Source organism: Ipomoea triloba, chromosome 5, assembly GCF_003576645.1.
Source record: "Ipomoea triloba cultivar NCNSP0323 chromosome 5, ASM357664v1".
Taxonomy (NCBI): domain Eukaryota; kingdom Viridiplantae; phylum Streptophyta; class Magnoliopsida; order Solanales; family Convolvulaceae; genus Ipomoea; species Ipomoea triloba.
In genome coordinates this window covers 20703849-20724302 of record NC_044920.1, presented here as the reverse complement: position 1 = coordinate 20724302, position 20454 = coordinate 20703849, and the positions used below count along the sequence as shown (strand labels likewise).

General features: G+C 37.1%; 2 protein-coding genes across 2 annotated transcripts in view; one reads left to right on the top strand and one right to left on the bottom strand.

Moving 5' to 3' along the window:
- Nucleotides 1-1902: 1902 nt before the first annotated feature.
- LOC116019231 (protein CELLULOSE SYNTHASE INTERACTIVE 3) lies at nucleotides 1903-12383 on the top strand. Its single transcript, XM_031259380.1, has 7 exons — nucleotides 1903-1985; nucleotides 2598-2673; nucleotides 2784-5841; nucleotides 6597-9141; nucleotides 9257-9708; nucleotides 10558-10674; nucleotides 11852-12383. Exons 2-7 carry the CDS (start codon nucleotides 2609-2611, stop codon nucleotides 12014-12016), a joined length of 6402 nt encoding a protein of 2133 aa, XP_031115240.1. The 5' UTR covers nucleotides 1903-1985; nucleotides 2598-2608; the 3' UTR covers nucleotides 12017-12383.
- Nucleotides 12384-12840: 457 nt separating this feature from the next.
- The window catches only part of LOC116020377, an 8584-nt gene continuing 970 nt past the window's right edge, over nucleotides 12841-20454 (bottom strand). The window contains exons 3-12 of the mRNA XM_031260853.1: nucleotides 18873-18877; nucleotides 18600-18737; nucleotides 18111-18233; nucleotides 17292-17414; nucleotides 17034-17156; nucleotides 16153-16594; nucleotides 15134-16044; nucleotides 13771-14988; nucleotides 13131-13670; nucleotides 12841-13046 (exon numbers count right to left, since the gene is read on the bottom strand). Coding sequence (XP_031116713.1) covers nucleotides 12841-13046; nucleotides 13131-13670; nucleotides 13771-14988; nucleotides 15134-16044; nucleotides 16153-16594; nucleotides 17034-17156; nucleotides 17292-17414; nucleotides 18111-18233; nucleotides 18600-18737; nucleotides 18873-18877 — 3829 coding nt within the window. The remainder of the gene's footprint in view (nucleotides 13047-13130; nucleotides 13671-13770; nucleotides 14989-15133; nucleotides 16045-16152; nucleotides 16595-17033; nucleotides 17157-17291; nucleotides 17415-18110; nucleotides 18234-18599; nucleotides 18738-18872; nucleotides 18878-20454) is intronic.

Here is a 20454-nt window from a genome sequence, read left to right as displayed (position 1 = left end):
GTTCATCATTTTTCTAAATTTCATAATTGGGGATTAAGGGTCATACAGCCATAAACTTGTAGAGAAATAAACATACAGTGATACAATCACAGCATCACATTAATAACTCACAGAAATCCAGAATTAGGCAATTGTGAACCTGTATAATTCATCATTTTACTGGATTTCAATCCTTGGGACTTACAAGGCTTCCACCATTTTAACATTTATACATTTAGTCATTTACCATCATTTTACTGGATTTCACCAAGTATCTAATATCCAACACAGAAATAACACAAAGAAATCCAGTAATCAGGAACTTCTGCAATTCATCATTTTACTAGATTTCACCAACAAGCCACACCAATTTATACTTGATATAAAATATAATCATATTTTATAAATTGGTGTTTGAGGGCTTCCACACAACAAAAACAGCACATCAACATCAACTCATCAAGTCATCATTCATGGATAAGATTTCATAAATTAGGGACTAGGGCTTGAGGGCTTCCACAACAACAGAAACAGTATAACAATGCAACATCAATAATATTTCGTCAATGTTTTATAAACATCAATAGACAATAGGGCATCCACGAAAATAGTTTACAAGCCAACAAGTAAACAAACATCAATAATATTTCATTTTTCAACAAATGCTCGCACCTTCACAAATTAAAAATCAAAACAGTAAAGGTTAGGGTTTGTACTTTACTTGGTTTCTCCAAATATTACCCAGAGAACTCGGGTCTTCTCTTCTAGCACAATCTAACAGTCGCTAAGAGCCTGAGACGCTGAGTTTGTGAGTCACTGGCTATGGGCTATGGCTTCCACCACTCCACCCGTCCACCGGCACCGGCGCACCGTCCAACCGGAGAGAACAGAGAACGTGAGAACTGAGAAGTGAGTGTGAGAACTGAGAATGGAGAATCAAAATTCAGAAATGGAGAAACCACTCAAAGTCTCAAACCAGAAAGGATTTGAGAACCCTAAATGGCTAAATGCCTAAATCGGAGAAGAAGAGTAGAAGACCAGACTCACTAGAAACTCAGAGAGAGATGAGAGAAGAAGGAGTCGAGAGTCGTGACTGCGCTGCTCAACAGGTGAAATGAGGGCAGAAACCCTAATCATCACTTATATACATAGCCTATGCGACGTCGTTTATATATGCATATAACCTCACCCTAATCTATATCGGATATTCGGACGGTTTGGGTCCAAAATATACCCACCCTACCCGAACCAAGCAACCCGGTGATTCATTGTTGAATGGGTCGGTTTGAGGACTTCGGGTTCGGTCGGATCGGTTTTCCTTTTTTCGGTCAGCGGGTCGGGCGGGTTGGGCGGGTTGGTTGGGTTATGCACAGGCCTAGTCATAATTGTGTCCAAATGAAATAAAATATACATAAAAATTTGTTAATACCATCTCATTCACGACTAATCTTAAATATGTTATACTTTTTTTACAAGTTAACCGATATTAATTTTTCGCTAAAAATGATTACATTTTTATTAAAAGAATATTATAATTCCACATAAAATAATCTCACTTTCCAAATACATTCTAGCCAATGTTGCTATGTTCTCCATTCTTAGCTCGCATGCTTTATTATAAATTACTCCGTATTAAATTTAAAATATGGAATACTACTTTCCTTATTATAATCGATTTTTTATTCTTCAATTTATATTGTGTTTTGTGTTGGGCTACGGTCCTTCTTCAATTTATATTGGATGAACATGAATAAAACTAACAACAGAATTATATAGAAAGCAATATAGGACATCATATGTGACATATATTAAGTGAAATGTTGTCCAAAATGCAAAATAAAAATGGCAATAAAAGAAATTCCTGGAAATAAGAAGGTAAGAGAGAGAGAAGGAATGGACCTTGAAAATCTCTCTCTTCTCTCTCTCTCCCCTTTCTTTCTACACCTCCGAGACTCCCTCCATTAACATTGCTCTTCTCATAGCCTGAAACAATTTTATTCCTTAAGGTATGCTTTAGCATTTTCATCTTTTTTTTTTTCAAAAATATTTTCAACAAAATATATTGATGCCATACTCGATCCTTTCTTAAATTTCATATATAGTTATGAAACTATCTTAAAATCTTCACATGCTCATCTTCAGCTCTGATCTGCAGGCAATATTTTTCATTTCCTATTTCTTGATTATTATCTAAGAACGCGTGTATACATGCACGCCTATTAGGCTATTATATGCGTCTATCTTTGTGTTTACGTGCATGTATCTTGAGGCGAATATAATGATCGCGCACATATATATATATATATAGACATAATGAAATCGAAAATTGCATATGTAAGAATGCATGTTTATATGTAATCTCGGATATGTTGGAAGAGAAATTGGGAATTTGTTGCTTCGTTATTGTGAAATTATAATCTAGCAAGTGTATTCATTTGGGCAGCATTATCCTGAAACTCTAGGTCTAAGGTAAAATAAACAATTTTGTTTTTATTTTCATTTTTGATATTTCAGTTATTATTTAATTATTTTTGTTTGGTGAGATAGATGTTTTGCATTTGTAATCCCAATGTGAGATAGATGTTGTTTGATGAATTGTAATTGATGCAATTGTGCAGGCAGGAGGCAAATGTCGAGGCTGTCCTCTCCATCTGAACTTTGGGAACAGAAAGTTTCACCCTTTATTCGAAACAGGTTGGTTAGTGTTGGTTTCTATTGTTAAGATTTAAGAATTAAAGGCCAACACAAAAACAAAAATATGAGAACAAGTGACAAATTTAAGATGCATGGATGCATTCTTGCAGAGAACCCAATGGCGGTGTGGAAACGGATGATACGAAGAAAACGATGTCGAGGGTTACTCAACTCATAGAGCAGCTGCATGCCAACAAATCATCGCCCCCAGAGAGAGAACTTATCACAGCCCGCTTGCTAGGCATTGTGAAATCAAGAAAGGAAGCCCGGAGTCTTATTGGTTCACACAGCCAAGCAATGCCGCTGTTTGTATCTCTTCTTAGGAATGGGACTCCTATTGCCAAAGCTAACGTGGCTGCCACATTGAGTGTGCTGTGTAAAGATGATGATTTGCGGCTGAAGGTGATTCTAGGAGGATGCATTCCACCTCTGCTTACTATTCTCAAGTCAGAGACGGGTGAAGCAAGGAAGGCAGCAGCAGAAGCAGTTTTCAAAGTGACGTCCAGTGGGCTTTCGGATGATCCAGTGGGCATCAGAATTTTCACGACGGAAGGTGTGGTTCCTGCATTGTGGCAACTAATGATTTCGGATAGAAATCAAGATAAAGTGGTAGAGGTATTTGTAACTGGTTCTCTGAGAAATCTCTGCACCGAAAAAGATGGGTATTGGAAAACAACTCTTGATGCAGGTGGAGTTGATATTGTTGTTAAGTACCTTTCTGCTGACAATCCTGCAGCTCAGTCGAATGCTGCTTCTCTCTTGGCTCGGATGGTGTTGGCATCTAGTGAATGCATTCCAAAAATAATTGGCTCCGGAGTAATCAACACTCTACTTAGCTTCTTAGAAGAGAAGAATGATGTCTCTCTCCGTGCCAGTACAGCTGAGGCATTAAATGTTATTTCTTCCAAGTCACCCGAAGCCAGAAAACTTATTACTGATGCACAGGGAGTAGCACTGCTTATTGGAGCTGTAGTTTCTCCTTACAAACAAGGTATAGAAGGAGAGGAAGCAGATGCTCTCCAACTTCATGCTACACGAGCCTTAGCCAATATATCCGGTGGAATGCCAGCTTTGCTAGTCTATCTGGGAGAGCTTTCCCAATCCTCAAGATTATCCGCTCCAGTTCCTGATATTCTTGGAGCACTTGCTTATGCTCTTAAGGTTTTTGAGCGGAGTCCTGAAGCAGAACAGTTTGATGCAAAAAAGATTGAGAATTTTTTGATGTTGCTTTTGAAACCAAGGGATAACAAGTTGGTCCAAGAGCGATTACTTCAAGCCATGATCAATCTGTATGGAAATGCTTATTTATCAAAACTGATTAACCAATCAAAAACTAAAAGAGTTCTTACTGGACTCATATTAATGGCTGTTGCTGATGTAAAAGAATATTTAATACTGTCTATGATGCGTTTATGCAACCAAGGGATGGACATCTGGGAATCTATTCGCATGAGAGAAGGAGTACAGTTGCTAATTTCACTTCTTGGTCTATCCGGTGAACAACAACAAGAGTATGCAGTTGAAATGCTTGCAATGCTGACTGACCAAGTTGAGGACAGCAAGTGGGCTATAACTGCTGCTGGTGGGATTCCACCGCTGGTTCATCTATTGGATAACGGGACTCTAAAGGCTAGGGAATATGCAGCTCATGCTCTGGAAATTCTTTGCAGCCACAGTGAAGACATCCGTGCATGTGTTGAAAATGCTGACGCGATTCCATCTTTCTTGTGGCTTCTGAAAAATGGTGGGCCTAAAGGACAAGAGACCTCTGCTAGTGCCCTAAAAAAGCTAATCCGTGTAGGTGATGCGCCTACCATCAATCAGTTGTCAGCAATGCTTCAAGGGGACTTGCCAAGCTCAAAGACACATATTATACCTGTGTTGGGTCATGTGCTTGCTATGGCATCAAGCAATGACCTTGTGGAAGAAGGTGCTGCTGCTAATAAAGGGTTCAGATCACTCGTGCAGGTTCTAAATTCTTCTAACGAGAGTACTAAAGAGTGTGCTGCTTTCACTCTCTCTGATCTATTTAGTGCTCGCGAAGATATTTGTGATAGCCTTGCAACAGAAGAACTAGTTAATCAGTGCATGAAGCTTTTGGCGAATGATACTCCTGCTGCTGCATCACACTCAGCTAGAGCATTGGGAGCTTTATCCCGTCTTAACAAGAGAATGTCTACAAGGAAGATGAGTTATGCCGATGGGGATATCAAACATTTAATTAGGATGGCCAAAACAGCACCTATTGTTTCTGCAGAGACTGCAATGGCTGCAATGGCTAATTTGTTATCTGATCCAGAGCTAGCTACAGAAGCACTATATGAAGATGTTGCTTCAGCTTTGACTAGAGTTCTCGGGGAAGGGTCAATTGAAGGAAAAAGGAATGCAACTCGTTCCCTGCATCAACTATTAAAGTATTTTCTGATACCAGATATACTCAAAGGACCTGCTCAGCGTCGATTTGTTGTTCTTGGTGTTGCTGAATCTTTAAAAGCAATGGCTATGGATGGGAATGATGCTGCCAATGCTCTAGATATTATTACATTATTGGCTAAAATTAAAGAAGGTGCAAACACCAACAATGCGACATTTTCTGCCCTTGCTAAAGTTCCCTCTAGTTCAGAGCCTCTTGTACAATGCCTAAGTGAAGGCTCTCCCGTTGTCCAAGACAAGGCTATAGAAATCTTGTCTAGGCTTTGTATGGAACAACCAGCTATGCTAAGTGGCCTCTTAATCTCAAAAGCAAGATCTGTAGCTGCACTGGCAGAAAGAATAATAAACTCCAGTCTAGAAGTAAGAATTGGAGGAACAGCACTGCTCATTTGTGCTGCCAGGGATTACAGGCATCAATCGATGGATTCACTTGACGCATCTGGATACTTGAAACCTCTTGTATTCGCATTAGTTGGCATGATGAAGCACAAATCAAAGTACAGTTCCTTAGAAATTGAAGTTAAAACACCTAGAGGGTATGCAGGAAACGCAGCCTTCCAGGAAGGTGATGAACTTAAGGTTTCTGATTCAGTAACTGTTTCGGGAAGTACTCTTGCAATGTGGTTGTTGTCAATAATTTCTTCATTTCATGCAAAGAGCAAAGTCACCATAGTGGAAGCTGGAGGGCTTGATATCCTTGCTGACAGGCTAGCAAAGCATACTGCAAATCAACAGGTATATACTTAGTTATAAAATCCAATAGGCTCTATTGCATGCATGTTAATTTTGCCAATACTCCTTCCATCTCAAAAATGCATGTCACATTTCTTTTTGCAAGGAGTTTAAAGGCAGAGTAGTTAATATTTGTTTGAAGGTGTGTGAAGTCAAAAGTTAAATTTGATTCTTATTTTTTTTCCTTTTAAAAATGTTGAAATTTTATGAGTATGCAAGTATTTCCTTTTGTACTTTTGTGTAAGGATTAAGAGCGTGGACAAGACTTTGGTACGGACTAAAAACGAAAATATGATTGGTAAAATGAGATAAAGAGAGTACAAAAAATTTGAAATTAAAATTCATGTACAATAATTGAATAATCTCTTTCTTCATTTGTTTGAGTAGGTAGAGCATAGTAAAACTGTAAAAGTCAACGCATTCTATTTTCAACTTGAAACCAGTTAACATTAGGCTCTCATTCTATAAACAAGAAGAGTGAACAAAAAAGAAAATTAATAATAAAAAATATATAGTGAAGTAATTTTTCCCCTCAAGCTTTCAAATTTTTATGCATATTGTGTACACAACGATAGTGATCACTATAAATTTTTAGTTAATTTTAGCTTTCTGAGCTTCTTTGTTAGTAAATAACAAGAGAAGACTTCAGCTTCACTACAGGTCCTTTGTTTATTCACTCCTTTGAGTTGGAGTGGCTTACTTATTGTTGTTATTGATAACTAGTTTTTGAACACAATGTTTTTTTTTAATGGTTGCAGGAAGGGTTTGAGGATTCTGAGGGCTTATGGATCAGTACTTTGCTATTGGCTTTATTATTTCAGGACCCAAATGTTGTTTCATCACCAACAACTATCAGATTTGTACCCATAATTGCAATGCTTCTGAAATCTGAGGAAGTGTTTAACCAATTCTTTGCAGCTCAAGCCTTGTCCAGTCTTGTTTCTCATCGAAACGAAGGAATAAATCTTGCAGTTTCAAATTCAGATGCAATTGGAGGGTTAATGACATTGATTGGTCACACAGAAACAGATATTCCAAATCTCTTTGCACTTTTTATAGAATTTTCATTAGTGACTATCCCTGATCAGGTTGTGCTGCAATGCCTATTTGAAATTGAAGATGTGAGAGCTGGTTCCATTGCGCGCAAGACCATCCCACTTCTGGTGGATCTCTTGAAACCAATGCCAAATAAGTGCGGTGCCCCTCCATTTGCTGTCCGTCTACTGACTCAAATTGCTGATGGCAATGATACAAACAAGTTAATTATGGCAGAAGCCGGAGCACTGAATGGTCTGAATAAGTACCTTTGTTTAAATCCTCAAGATTTGACAGAGGCAACTATATCTGAACTACTGAGAGTATTGTTTGGCAACCATAATCTTCTTAAATATGAAGCGGCGACTAGTTGTATGATTAACCTTGTAGGTGTTGTTCGTTTGGGGTCAAGAAGTGCGAGACTAAGTGCTATCAGTGCTTTAAATGAACTGTTTGGTGCTGAAAATATCAGGGCTTGCGAAGCATCCATGCAAGCAGTTCAGCCTTTGGTTGAGGTGCTTGAGTCTGCATCAGAGAGTGAACAGCATGCTACTATTAGTACCTTGATTAAGTTGACTTCAGATAGTAATCCAAGAGCAATGCTGATGACTATATCAGAACCGAATCCCCTCGAGATTTTGTACAAGATTTTGACATCTTCTTCTTCTTTAGAATTGAAGAGTGATGCTGCAAAATTATGCTTTATCATCTTTTCTGATCCAAAGTCGAGGACAGTGCCGATTGCTTCACAATGCATGGAGCCGCTTATATCGCTAATACAATCTGGTTATGAGACAGCAGTGGAATCTGGCATTTGTGCTTTTGAGAGATTGCTTGATGAAGAACAACAGGTGGAGCTTGCTTCAACTTTTGATCTTGTTGATCTTCTGGTTGGTCTGGTTTCTGGAACAAACTATCGGCTTATTGAAGCAAGCGTTTGTGCGATGATAAAGTTGGGGAAAGACCGCACTCCTCGTAAGTTGGATATGGTGAAAGCAGGAATCATAGATAACTGTCTACAGCTCTTACCTGTTGCACCAATTTCTGTATGCTCCACAATTTCAGAACTATTCCGCGTCTTGACAAATAGTAGTGCAATCTCAAGAAGTCCAGCCGCTGCAAAAATTGTGGAACCCCTCTTTACGCTTTTGCGGAGGCCAGATTTTGGATTATGGGGACAGCATAGTGTTCTACAAGCACTGGTGAACATTTTGGAGAAGCCACAAAGTCTTGATGCTCTCAAACTTACTCCAAGCCAAGCCATTCAGCCCCTCATCACCTTTCTTGAATCCCCGTCTCATGCTATCCTACAGCTTGGTACAGAGTTGCTCTCCCATCTCCTCGAGCAAGAGCATTTTAAGCAGGACATAATGACAAAAAATGCGGTAGTGCCCCTTGTGCAGCTTGCAGGCATTGGTATATTGAACTTACAGCAAACAGCAATCAAGGCTTTGGAAAATATCTCCTTAAACTGGCCAAATGAGGTTGCTGATGCTGGTGGTATTTTTGAGCTTTCCAAGTTTATTATTCAAGATGATCCTCAACCACCAGATGCGTTGCTGGAATTAGCAGCAGAAATCCTCTGTAATGTTCTACGATCCGATTCAGAATACTACTTAAAAGTTCCCTTGGTGGTTCTCGTAAAGATACTCTACTCAACATCCGAGACCTCTGTCATGGTTGCTCTAAACGCGCTCACTCTTTATGAAAGCACAGATCCTTCCAGTGCTGAATTAATGGCAGAAGCTGGTGTAATAGACGCTCTTATAGATCTTTTAAGATCTCATCAATGTGAAGAACCCTCAGGGAAGCTCCTTGAAGCCTTATTTAACAAGGACCGGGTACGTGAAATGAAAGTGTCTAAATATGCCATAGCTCCTCTGGCGCAGTATCTGCTAGACCCGCAAACTAGATCACAGCCTGGCACGTTTCTTGCCACTCTTGCTCTTGGTGATCTCTCTCGCCATGAAGGACTTGCCCGAGCAAGCGATTCTGCTTTTGCTTGTCGAGCATTGATAAGAGTGCTAACACATCACCGAACCGAAGAGGTATGCATCGTGGTGATTTCTGCACTGCAAAATTTTATCTTGCGCAGTAGGAACAACCGAAGAGCTGTGGCAGATGCTGGTGGGATATTAGCCATTCAGGAGCTGCTTCTATCTCCCAACACAGAGCTCGTTTTACAGTCTGCAATTCTGCTAAGGTGCCTTTTCTCAAATCATACTCTTCAAGATTGTGTGTCAAATGAGCTGATCAAATCTTTGACAGGTAAATTTATCAGAATCTTTCTTTCTTGAACAAACAAAAAAGAGAATGAAACGGTTATCTTCCACTCACTCCAATATGTTGCTCTAATATGCTTGTTTTGTTAATACGCATGCAGCTGTGCTAGAAAAACAGGACTCCTTACCTACACCCGTCATCGAAGAAATACTGAGGACATTCCTCGTCGTTTTCTCCACTTTCCCTAAGCTCCACGCTTCTGAAGCAGCAACGCTGTGTATCCCCCACATTGTGGCGGGGCTCAATGGCAGCTCGGCTACTCAAGAGCTGGTGTTGGCACCCTTGATGTTACTGAAACAGTCTTGGCCTTCCATGCCGGTGGACATGTCGAAAGCACAGGCGACTGCAGCATCCGAAGCCATCCTGGCTCTTCAAACGCTGCTGAAAAACTGCCCGCCAGCTCTCCACGACAAACTGGAGAGTCTGCTGCATTGCTTGCCGGGTTGTTTGACTGTTACCATCAAGCGCGCCAGCAGTCTGAAGAGCGTCATGGGCGGTACAAACGCATTTTGTCGCCTGAAAGTCGGAAATGGTCCTGCGCGACAGACTAAGGTAACACATACATCCAATCTTCTATGTTAATACTTAATACTACGTAATTACTTCTAGTTTCCACTTTCCGGGTGGTTAAGTATGTGGAGCAATTATTCTTGTACAAGATTAGGAGCTTGATTCTTGTCAACACTTTCTCAGTCAAACATGTCACAGAGGTCTTCTTAATGTTATTTAGCGGGGTTACCAAATGTACCCTTTTGAATATCTCTCACCCAAACAAATAATATTAATAATAAGGAATAAGGGTCAAATAGACCACTGAACTACACACCAAAATGCAATTAGGCCATCAAACTCAAAAACAATGCAATTGGGTCCTTGAACTACATAAATCCATGCAATTTAATCCAAAATGACTTGTTTTACCTGCTTTGCCAGTTACTAATTTTAAAAATAATATTTAAAAATAATTTTAAATAAAATAATTAATTAAAATAATTAATATTTTAAAATAATTAATCGTTTCCGGCCGGAAGTTTTTTCTTTTAATTTTTAATTTTAATTAATTATTTTAAAATATTATTTTTAAAATTGGTAACCGACACAGCAGGTAAAACAAGTCATTTTGGATTAAATTGTATGAATTTGTGTGGTTCAAGGACCCAATTGCATTGTTTTTTAGTTCGATGGCCTAATTGCATTTTGGTGTGTAGTTCAGTGGTCTATTTGACCCTTATTCCTAATAATAATAATAATGACTTCTACAGTTTTCAGAAAAAAAAAATGACTTCTACTTCTTCTTTTCTTCATAACACATTTATTCTCAACTTTACAAAAGATTAAGGAAAATAGATTTTTTACTATATTATAACTCTTTTTATTAATGGTGATTGATTCATTTTTCAGGTTGTGTACCATTCAACTTCCCCTGAATGGAACGAAGTGTTCACATGGGCCTTTGACGTGCCACCTACGGACCAAAAGTTGTACATCTTGTGCAGAAGCAAAAACACTTTTGGAAAGGTGATTGGCTTTAGCTTTTGCACTTAGGCTTTGTTTATCCCCATAATATATACTATGGGCCAGGTTCTACCATGGACCAGGAGTCTACCATGGTATGGTAGACCTTGGTCCAAAATAACCTTCAAATTATATATCTGTAGTTGACACATTTTGTACATGCAGTTCTGTACCTATAGTTATCATATTATGTGTCAGCAATTATCAAGTTATTTATTTACAGGTACAAAACTGTTAACTATAAGTACAGAATGTGCTAACAAAAGGTACACAATTTTTGTATCAGGGTTCATAATGCAATATGAGTTCTGGTCCCTGGTATAACAATTGATAATATTCTCTTACTATAAAAAATAAGTCTTATTGATATATCATCATTATATTTTCAATTTACTCACTATTTTTCTACATTTCTATAATTCAAATTCACTCATATAGCTCAAAAAAGAAATCACTCATATTAATAACAATAAACTTTATTTAATAAATTGGGCCAACCATGTCACATTTGGAGAGTAAATAGTCAGACTTGCAAGTTTGCAATTCACTTGCCATTTTATTTTATATTAAAAAAAAATGTGCCACGTCATATTGAACCCGGGATAAACCCGGCCTTATTGCCTTCTTTGATTTGGCAATATATCGCTATGGTTAGGTTTGAGTATATATGTCTAGTATTAGATCCCATTTTTTCTAACAAAATGATCTTGTGGTTCTCCCATGGGAAGTCATGGGTTGAAGCTTGAGCCTTAGCGCAAATTATATTATGGACCATGGTCACTGATATTGTAGTTGTGTTGAAAGGGAACTGCACTTATGCGGAACAGAGGCCGTTCATCCATCCGTTCAACACAGCTGCAGTATCAGTTCAACACAACTGCAGTTCCAGACGGATGAAACGGCTTCTGTTCCGCACAGCTGCAGTTCCCTTTCAACACAAATGCAGTATCAGTTCAACACAAATGCAGTATCAGCCATGACCCATGGTCCATGGTATAACGACGGGAGCCTTAGGGGAGAGTTACTAGTACTCAACAAAATACTTCAATATTGATGAATTAATTTCACTTTAAAATTTAACGATGCAAAGGTATTTATTTTACATAAGATAAGTATGTAGAAATTATAGTTTCCTTACTTGCATGTTATTTTGTTGTAACAATTATTGCTTCCTTTTCAGACTACTCTTGGAAGAGTGTCCATCCAAATTGATAAAATTGTGGGTGAAGGGACCTATAGTGAAGTCTTCACCCTGAGCAGTGATACAAGCAAAGATGGGTCCGCTCGAACACTGGAGGTCGAGGTTGCCTGGTCTAATAATAGGACCTCTAATGAAGGTGAGTAAACACGCGGGCGGGCTAGTATAGAAAAAGTTACGTATACTTTGCATAGCATTCATCCAGCAAGGCTACCTACCTCATCTTTATGACATAACTCTTCCTTTAATGATATGTGCATCTGAACCCAACAAAAGAGTATCGACAAGCTAAAGATTTGTATTTAACCATTGAAAACAATATAGATAGGTATAATTGTAAAAGAATAATCAGAGATTTGTAAAGGATCGGAGTGGAGTTACTGAAGAAGGAAGATTATATTGTCAACATGCCATAGTAGGTATACCTTCTATGCATGTATTACTTTAACAAGTATAGTAGTTGTATAAATGACAAATTTACCAAAGATTATATATATTCATCATTTGTGTTGCATATTCGTCGCCAACAACTATATGTGAAAAATATTCCTATTGTACTGTTCTCCTTATTATATTTGAATGTTCAGAGAAAATTATCTCTTTTTTATGGATACAATAATATTTATTACTTCATTATATGAAATACCCTTTAAATAATAAGAATTAAATGCCTTGGTACTCTTAATAAATTTATAGTGTTTTAATTATGAACTAGTATGATACCCGTGCGTTGCACGGACTGAAATTAAATAGTATTATGTGAACTTATTATGTATATTACAATGATAGAATCCATAGAACTTACTTAATTTGTGATTTCTGCAACAGGCAATGTACTTAAAAAAAAAACATGATATATTAAACAGTACATGTTACAACTATATGAAAATGCAAAANATTTCAACTTTTCCGTGACCGTCATTAGGACCACCTAATATTCCATTTCCTATATCAGCCAACCACGCAGCAAATCATTCAATGTGTTCCTTTCTGGCTGAATCATCAAGTGTCCTAAGACGCAAATTTGTGGTTAGTCGAAGGACTTTGCAAGAATCCCAAAGGTAAGATGAGTTTATTGCAGCTGAAACAATATCTTGCCTCGAACCTTTAGGAATGACAGGCAATATTTGCCGGAAGTCACCGCCTAGCACAACAGTCTTGCCTCCGAATGTCTTATGTACACTGTTAGGATCACTGTGGCGTAACAGATCGCGCATTGTCTTATCTAGAGCCTCAAAGCAGTGTTTGTGCATCATCGGTGCTTCATCCCATATGATTAGCTTGGCTTGGATTAACAATTCCGCCAGTTGACTCCCTTGGCATATATTGCAAGTTGAATCCTCATTAATTGCTATTGGAATAGCGAACCTTGAGTGAGCTGTTCGACCTCCTGGCAAGAGCAATGAGGCGATCCCACTCGAAGCAACATTTAGCACAATATCCCCAGTAGAACGTAGCTTCGAAGACAACGCTTTCCAGACAAATGTTTTTCCTGTACCTCCATAACCATATACAAAGAAGAGCCCCCCTTTCTGATGTTGTATATCACTCAGAACAGTTTCGTAAACAACTAACTGCTCATCAGTTAATTGTTTTTCCATCGTCTCATACTCTTCTGTCATTGCCTGTCGGTCATAGTTGAGCTCGTCAAACAACAATCGATTGTTCGAGAATAAAGAATCATCGTAATTTGGGATTGGCATATCAGGGTAATCTTTCAAACACTTGTTGTACATCTGCAACAACCTATCTAATTCAAGAAGTCCTAAGTTCTTCTTCTCATCATCAGACAAACACAAATCTGTAATTATAGAATTAAGACATATCGATTTCAGTAATGACAGAGCAAAAGATTACTTATTATGAAAATTAATTGTGTTGAAATTGAATTAAGAACTTACCCATATCTTTCAACATTTTCCTCTTGTTAAATTGCACATCCTCACATAGATGGTGCCAGACGTGATTCCAGACATTCTCTGGCCGATTCACCAAGTTTGCCGTCAGTAAAATGACAAATAATTTTCTCATAGAATTGGCAGTTGACCAATGACTTGCTTCATTAATTGCATCAATATATTCTCTATCATCGTCTAGCATCCCTCTAGCATAGCATGCATCTCTAAAGGTTGGGTATACAACACCTTGAACTGTCTTGATGTCTTCAAAACTCGTTGGGCCACGAACTACGTTTAAAAGACATCGCAAGTAGTAGACTTCACCGCTGCCGGGAGGTACAAAAAATATGCGTCCAATAGCGAACCCCCTCTTCCTAGGATGCCATTCCCTAATATCTTTCTTCCATACAAATTTGTTTGGCATGTCGATATAAGCCAACTCTTTAGCCTCAACATATTTCTTGTTTGCGTTAAACCATGCGGTGAACATGCTGTGACTGACAGTCGGCCTATTTAAAACATTCTCGATCCTATCATCATCCTCAAACACAACTGTTTGGCAATCTGGCAAGTGGAAGCTTAACCTCTCAACGGGCGGGTGCCTTAGTTGTACATCGAAGGACAACAAACGCCATGCTGCCTCGCAAGCGGACACGTACCGGCAGTCGTAATACATGGTAATTTCATCCACAGTTGCATTCTCGTTGGCATCAGTTGTGGTCTTGTAGAATTCAGCAGTAACCCTGTCATTCCCTTTGTTGACATATTTGAACAAATACTTTATTGATCTTGATTGGTTGCACCATTCTACGTTAATATGCGCCTTATACTTCAACAGTAAGTACCTGTTATGCGGGACACAATACCTGCTGTCCAACTGAACCCCATTTTTCTCAACTGTTGCACCATTTTCACGACGCCTGTAGATAGGGTAACCGTCCTCGTCCAATGTGGATACCTCAACAAACTTCTTAGGGAAATGTTTAGAGCACTTTTGATTGACCATGCATGGAGATTTAGGCCTTTCGTGTCCACATGGGCCGTGCATCATGAATTCCCCAACAGCTTTATAATACTCACTGTCTAGTTCCTTGTTGGGTATTTCAGCGAATATGATCTGGTCCATCTGATTAGCTGAAAATCCTTCTGACAACCTTTGGAGGAATATGAGAATGTGAGCGTGTGGTAATCCACGTTTTTGGAATTCGATAGTATAAATCACTGCATATATTAAAAAAAAATATTAACACCCAAAAACTGAATAATACAGAAACAGGTAGGTAATACTATTTAAATTTGCTATTGATGTCATATTTGTAGAAAGGAAATAAGAAGGAATTAGTAAAATTACCTGCGGTTACAATACCAAATAGCTTGCCAGTGCGTATCTCTTTGACTAAAGCATCTAACTTAATCTTGAAGACCCTAGATACAATGTCTGGTCTGTCTTCTGCGTTGAGGTTGCATTTGTCCATATATCTTTGGATCTCAGGCCACTTTGGGTTGCATGTGAAGGTTATAAATAAGTTTGGATACCCCTTATGTCTGCATATGGCCATCGCATCCTGATAATTCTGAATCATATATCGGGCACCGCCAGTGAATGTCGACGGTAAGATGATTCGCTTACCTTGCTTGTTTGTATCAACCTCTCCCCTTGTTAACGCGTCAGACAACCCCTTGTATGCTTCACACCGCAATGCCTTCTGATTATTTCTTATGTACTGTAGTCTGCCCGACTCTACCATCGTGTATGCATCGACCAAGAATTGTTGGAATAATCGCTTGGCGTATGACAGCAAAGACAGTTCACCGAACCTGTCATGTATCTTGTATGCAAAGTATTCACGCTGCGATACCCGAACCCTAGCAGCGGTTGGTTTATTGGATGCTGTGCAGTATTGTATGTCTTCTCGATAGCCATCTTCGCCTAAAGGGAATAAAAGGGGATATTGCAATGGCAAATACGCTGGGTTGAGCTCGTTTATCCTCTTGAGTGATCCAGCCTTGGTCTCCACTATTATGTCCCGTTGCCCGAGTGTGTGGTCTAGATCGCCAACAATTAAAGCAGCCACCTCTGAAACAGTGGGTAGATTGTACGTCCTTGCATCACTTTGACGCTTACCAATCAACCTCATCCTAAAATTAACTTCTGGATTGTTGTCAATCTGATTTTTTGCCCAACGAAATGATTGCACCAACACATTGTGCTCATCTAGATCTTGCTTGATATCTTGAACTATATCAACATGCGTTTGGTCATTGGGGTCAGCACCACTATTTAAAAAATTCAATTACATTAGATTAGCATATTGTTGTTAGAATTTTGTTATACTAAATTAATAGTAACTAATATCATATTAAAAAAATAGAGCATCGTATTACCTGAATGCATTTATGCGGTTCTCTACTTCGTTCTCTGTATCATGGATGTATAATTGAGCAAACTTTGGACTCTTTCCAGGATCGGGCATTAATCCTCCCATCAAATGATAATTTTGCCCATTTATCCTAAATATTGGTGGGCAATTTCCAAGGTTGATTGATTTATCAACCTTAGCCCCCAAGGATGTAAAAGAAAACATGTTATTGAAGCTTCTTATGTGCTTTAGAAATTCATTCCGTTTCTTTCCTCTTGCAAAGAATAAGTTGAAAATCCTTTTTGGAGGTGGCACCATCTTTGGCAATTTGATCTTCCCATGACCACAGCACGTTGAATATTTAGTTGTTCCGCTACGCACTGCCTTATTAACACGCTCCTCATACCAATAGATTGCATTGCAATGTTCACATATATTGTTTGGGTCACCGATATCCATGTATGCAACTACATAAATGTAAGCAATTTAGATATATATGTCAATATGATTACATAAAATTTAATACAATGATAATAGCTGCATTAGAAACTTGCAATTAGAATAACATACCAATATTTGGTGTTGGTGTTAGACCCAACTCTTTTTGTGGTTCAATGCATTGTTTTGATATATTTGACCGTATTGGTATTGTTTGAGATGTACGTTGGTCATTTAGGAAGATTTGTGAATCTGTTTGCAAAATGACACAATTAACCCAAGGAAATTGTGATGAACAAAATTAAATTTGGGTTCATGGGTACCTAGCATTGCTATTGATAAATGAACTAAAAACAATTGATTTGAATTGAATTAAGAAATAAAATAAATGAATTTTCAAAAAAAAAAAAACAAATAAAATAAAGGATGCCCTCAATTGAAAAATCGTTATAAGTTTGAAAAACTTACCAATAATGCACGGGTTTGACATTTGTTCATGATTGTTGTCTACTTGTTGGAACTCTTGCGCTAGATTTCGAACAACTAAATTGTCTTCCATTCCATGATTGACATGGGTGTCACCGCATTGCACTGTTTAGAAATGAAATGCATTATTGATTTGAATTGAATTAAGAAATAAAATAAAGGAATTTTCAAATAAAAAAAAAACAAATAAAATAAAGGATGCCCTCAATTGAAAAATCGTTATAAGTTTGAAAAACTTACCAATAATGCACGGGTTTGACATTTGTTCATGATTGTTGTCTACTTGTTGGAACTCTTGCGCTAGATTTCGAACAACTAAATTGTCTTCCATTCCATGATTGACATGGGTGTCACCGCATTGCACTGTTTAGAAATGAAATGCGTTATTGGATGCAAAATAGCGGTATCATTTGTTATATCATAAAGTAAAGGACATGGTACAAACTTGTGACAAAGTGACAACATGGTAAATAATTATAAGATGCGCTAAGACCTAATATATTTGGATCCTCTTTTGTGCTACATCCTAAATAATTATAATTATAAGATGCGCTAAGACCTAATATAAGACATGAAATAATTATAAGATGCGCTAAGACGTAATATATTTGGATCCTCTTTTTTGCGTTATTGGAAATAATTATCATTATAAGATGCGCTAAGACCTAATATAAGACATGAAATAATTATAAGATGCGCTAAGACCTAATATATTTGGATCCTCTTTTTTGCGTTATTGGAAATAAACATTCTTTGTTATCCGCATCTTTTAATTAGACAAAATTGTTATACAACTTTAAATGTGTTTTTTAAACATCACTAATATTTAAAGCATATCATTATAATGGGAAAATAGTATAGTAACTAATAGGATTTTGTATCATTGTCACGGAATTTGATTTCCTAATAAATAGTATCGTATCATAATGCAAAATTGAACTAAAAACAATTGATTTGAATTGAATTAACAAATAAAATAAAGGAGTTTTTAAATTTAAAAATAAAATAAAATAAAGGATGCCCTCGAATGAAAAATCGTTATTAGTTTGAAAAACTTACCAGTAATGCACGGGCTTGACATTTGTTCATGATTGTTGTCTACTTGTTGGAACTCTTGAGCTAGATTTCTAACAACTAAATTGTCTTCAATTCCATGATTGACATGGGTGACACCGCAGTGAACTGTTTAGAAATGAAATGCGTTATTGGATGCAAAACAGCGGTATCATTTGTTATATCATAAAGTAAAGGACATGGTACAAACTTGTGACAAAGTGACTACATGATAAATAATTAAAAGATGCGCTAAGACCTAATATATTCGGATGCTCTTTTTTGCGTTATTGGAAATAAACATTCTTTGTTATCCGCATATTTTAATTAGACAAAATTGTTATACAGCTTTAAATGTGTTTTTTAATTATCACTAATATTTAAAGCATATCATTATAATGGAAAAATAGTATACTAACTAATAGGATTTTGTATCATTGTCACGGGATTTGATTTCCTAATAAATAGTATCGTATCATAATGCAAAAAACGTACCGTGCGTGACATCCGTCATTGTCAGGTCAAGTGATGCTGTAACATGATTCAGCAACGGTCCGGCGCTGTTGTGCTGTGTGGTTTTGTTTACAATTTCGGTATATGACCTTCGATCACCTCGTTCTGCCGTGGCATCCACTACGAACATAACAAAGAAATGTCAAATGATGTCGACGATAAAATGTAATGATTATTTTATAATCATTTACTCAACATTTATAACTAACCATTAGACAAATCGTGTAACGGTACTTTTTGTTTTTTCCTACAAACAAAACCTGCACAAAAAAATGTAGTATCCATTAAAATTGATTAGATCATAATGGACGAACATATAGTATCCATTAAAATTGATTAGATCATAATGGACGAACATAAAATAGAATTCTTAACAACACCTATCGCTCAGTTAGTTAAACATTCTTCCATGTGTAATAATACTTGAAATCAAACATTTTTTTCCACATACCTTTTAAATTAGGTGACGTTTGAGATGTGTTATTGATGCAAGTAATACTTGATTTGATTAAGTTACCACCTGGAAAATTGCAATCGTTTAGTACAAAACACACCAAAAATAATTGTCATAATACATGAAAATATATAAGCACTTACTATTAGTTAGGATGTTCAAAGGTGAGTTCGTTGAATTAATAAAAACACCGGATATACACGAAACTTGTGTGAGTAAGACTTTTCCATTGTTTGGGGTGTTGATATTAGTATCCGTTGTTCCTGAACTGCTTGTGTTCTCTGGAAAAGAAAATATACTATAATTAAGGCTCGGAAGTATAATACACAGTCCGGACGTTAATGTGTTGTTACGAATAATTCATTTACATACAGAAATTACTACTTTGATTGTGTAACATATATACACGAATCTCTACAATAATTATAACTAAAACTACATTATTTAATACTATTTGATTTATATATATACGTAAACGTATATATGAATTAGACAAAACATGTGTTTCAAATTAATAAGTTAAATAATATAATAATGTTTATTAAAAAGCCATTTTAAGACCAAAAATAAAAAAAAAGATTTATTAGCTAAATATAGACGAAGGATCCAGAAGTGGGCAACAGGTGTATCTGCGAGTGGAGTTTTGCAAGAGGGAAATACAGAGTGCTCTTTCCATTTTGTCTTTGTTGGTTACCAAATCGATCCTCACATCGATGGAACAAACACAATTGGAGCTGTATCAGTTCCAATTTCGTGCTCTTTCCATTTGGTGGATGTTGGATACGAAGTCGATTTTCAGATAGATGGAACCAACCAAATTTGAGCTGTATGAGCTTCAATTTCGTCGATCGAAATATTCTACAACCTATATCTGGCGCAATCCACACTCGGATATGTCATTCTCTGGTTTTCATGAGTAGAAGCCAAGGATCTCATCTACTATTTTCTGGATCTAATCAATCGAGCTAGGGTTACTGGTACTTACTCAAAAAATTAATTGTAATCCTAATTTTGTAAGTTTTTTTGTGTAAACAGGTTTTACTGGGATTAATCGAGCTAGTAGAAACTGGATATAATCGAGCTAGGGTTAGTGGATCTAATCAGGTAAGTTTATCGAATGAAAATGGGATTATTACATCTGCAGTTTTTGCTAATCTAAGCTTTGAATATCCATACCGCTTGCTGAACACCTTATTACATTATGCTTAAATTCCAAGATTTACGTTTAAGGAATACGTAATTCTGAAAAAAATTTCGTTACTCTTATTAGGCAAATTTTAATTTTCTATATCAATTTGATGAACTGTACATGCGAGTGAATACTACAGGTAAATTAATATCATGAATTTGAAGGTATTCAGTTTATAATATATAAGGTAAGTA

Coding starts and splice junctions, on each gene's coding strand:
- LOC116019231 (XM_031259380.1), top strand. CDS start 2,609: ATGTCGAGGCTGTCCTCTCCATCTGAACTTTGGGAACAGAAAGTTTCA. Junction 2,674..2,783: donor TCACCCTTTATTCGAAACAG/GTTGGTTAGTGT, acceptor GCATTCTTGCAG/AGAACCCAATGGCGGTGTGG. Junction 9,709..10,557: donor GTCCTGCGCGACAGACTAAG/GTAACACATACA, acceptor TTCATTTTTCAG/GTTGTGTACCATTCAACTTC.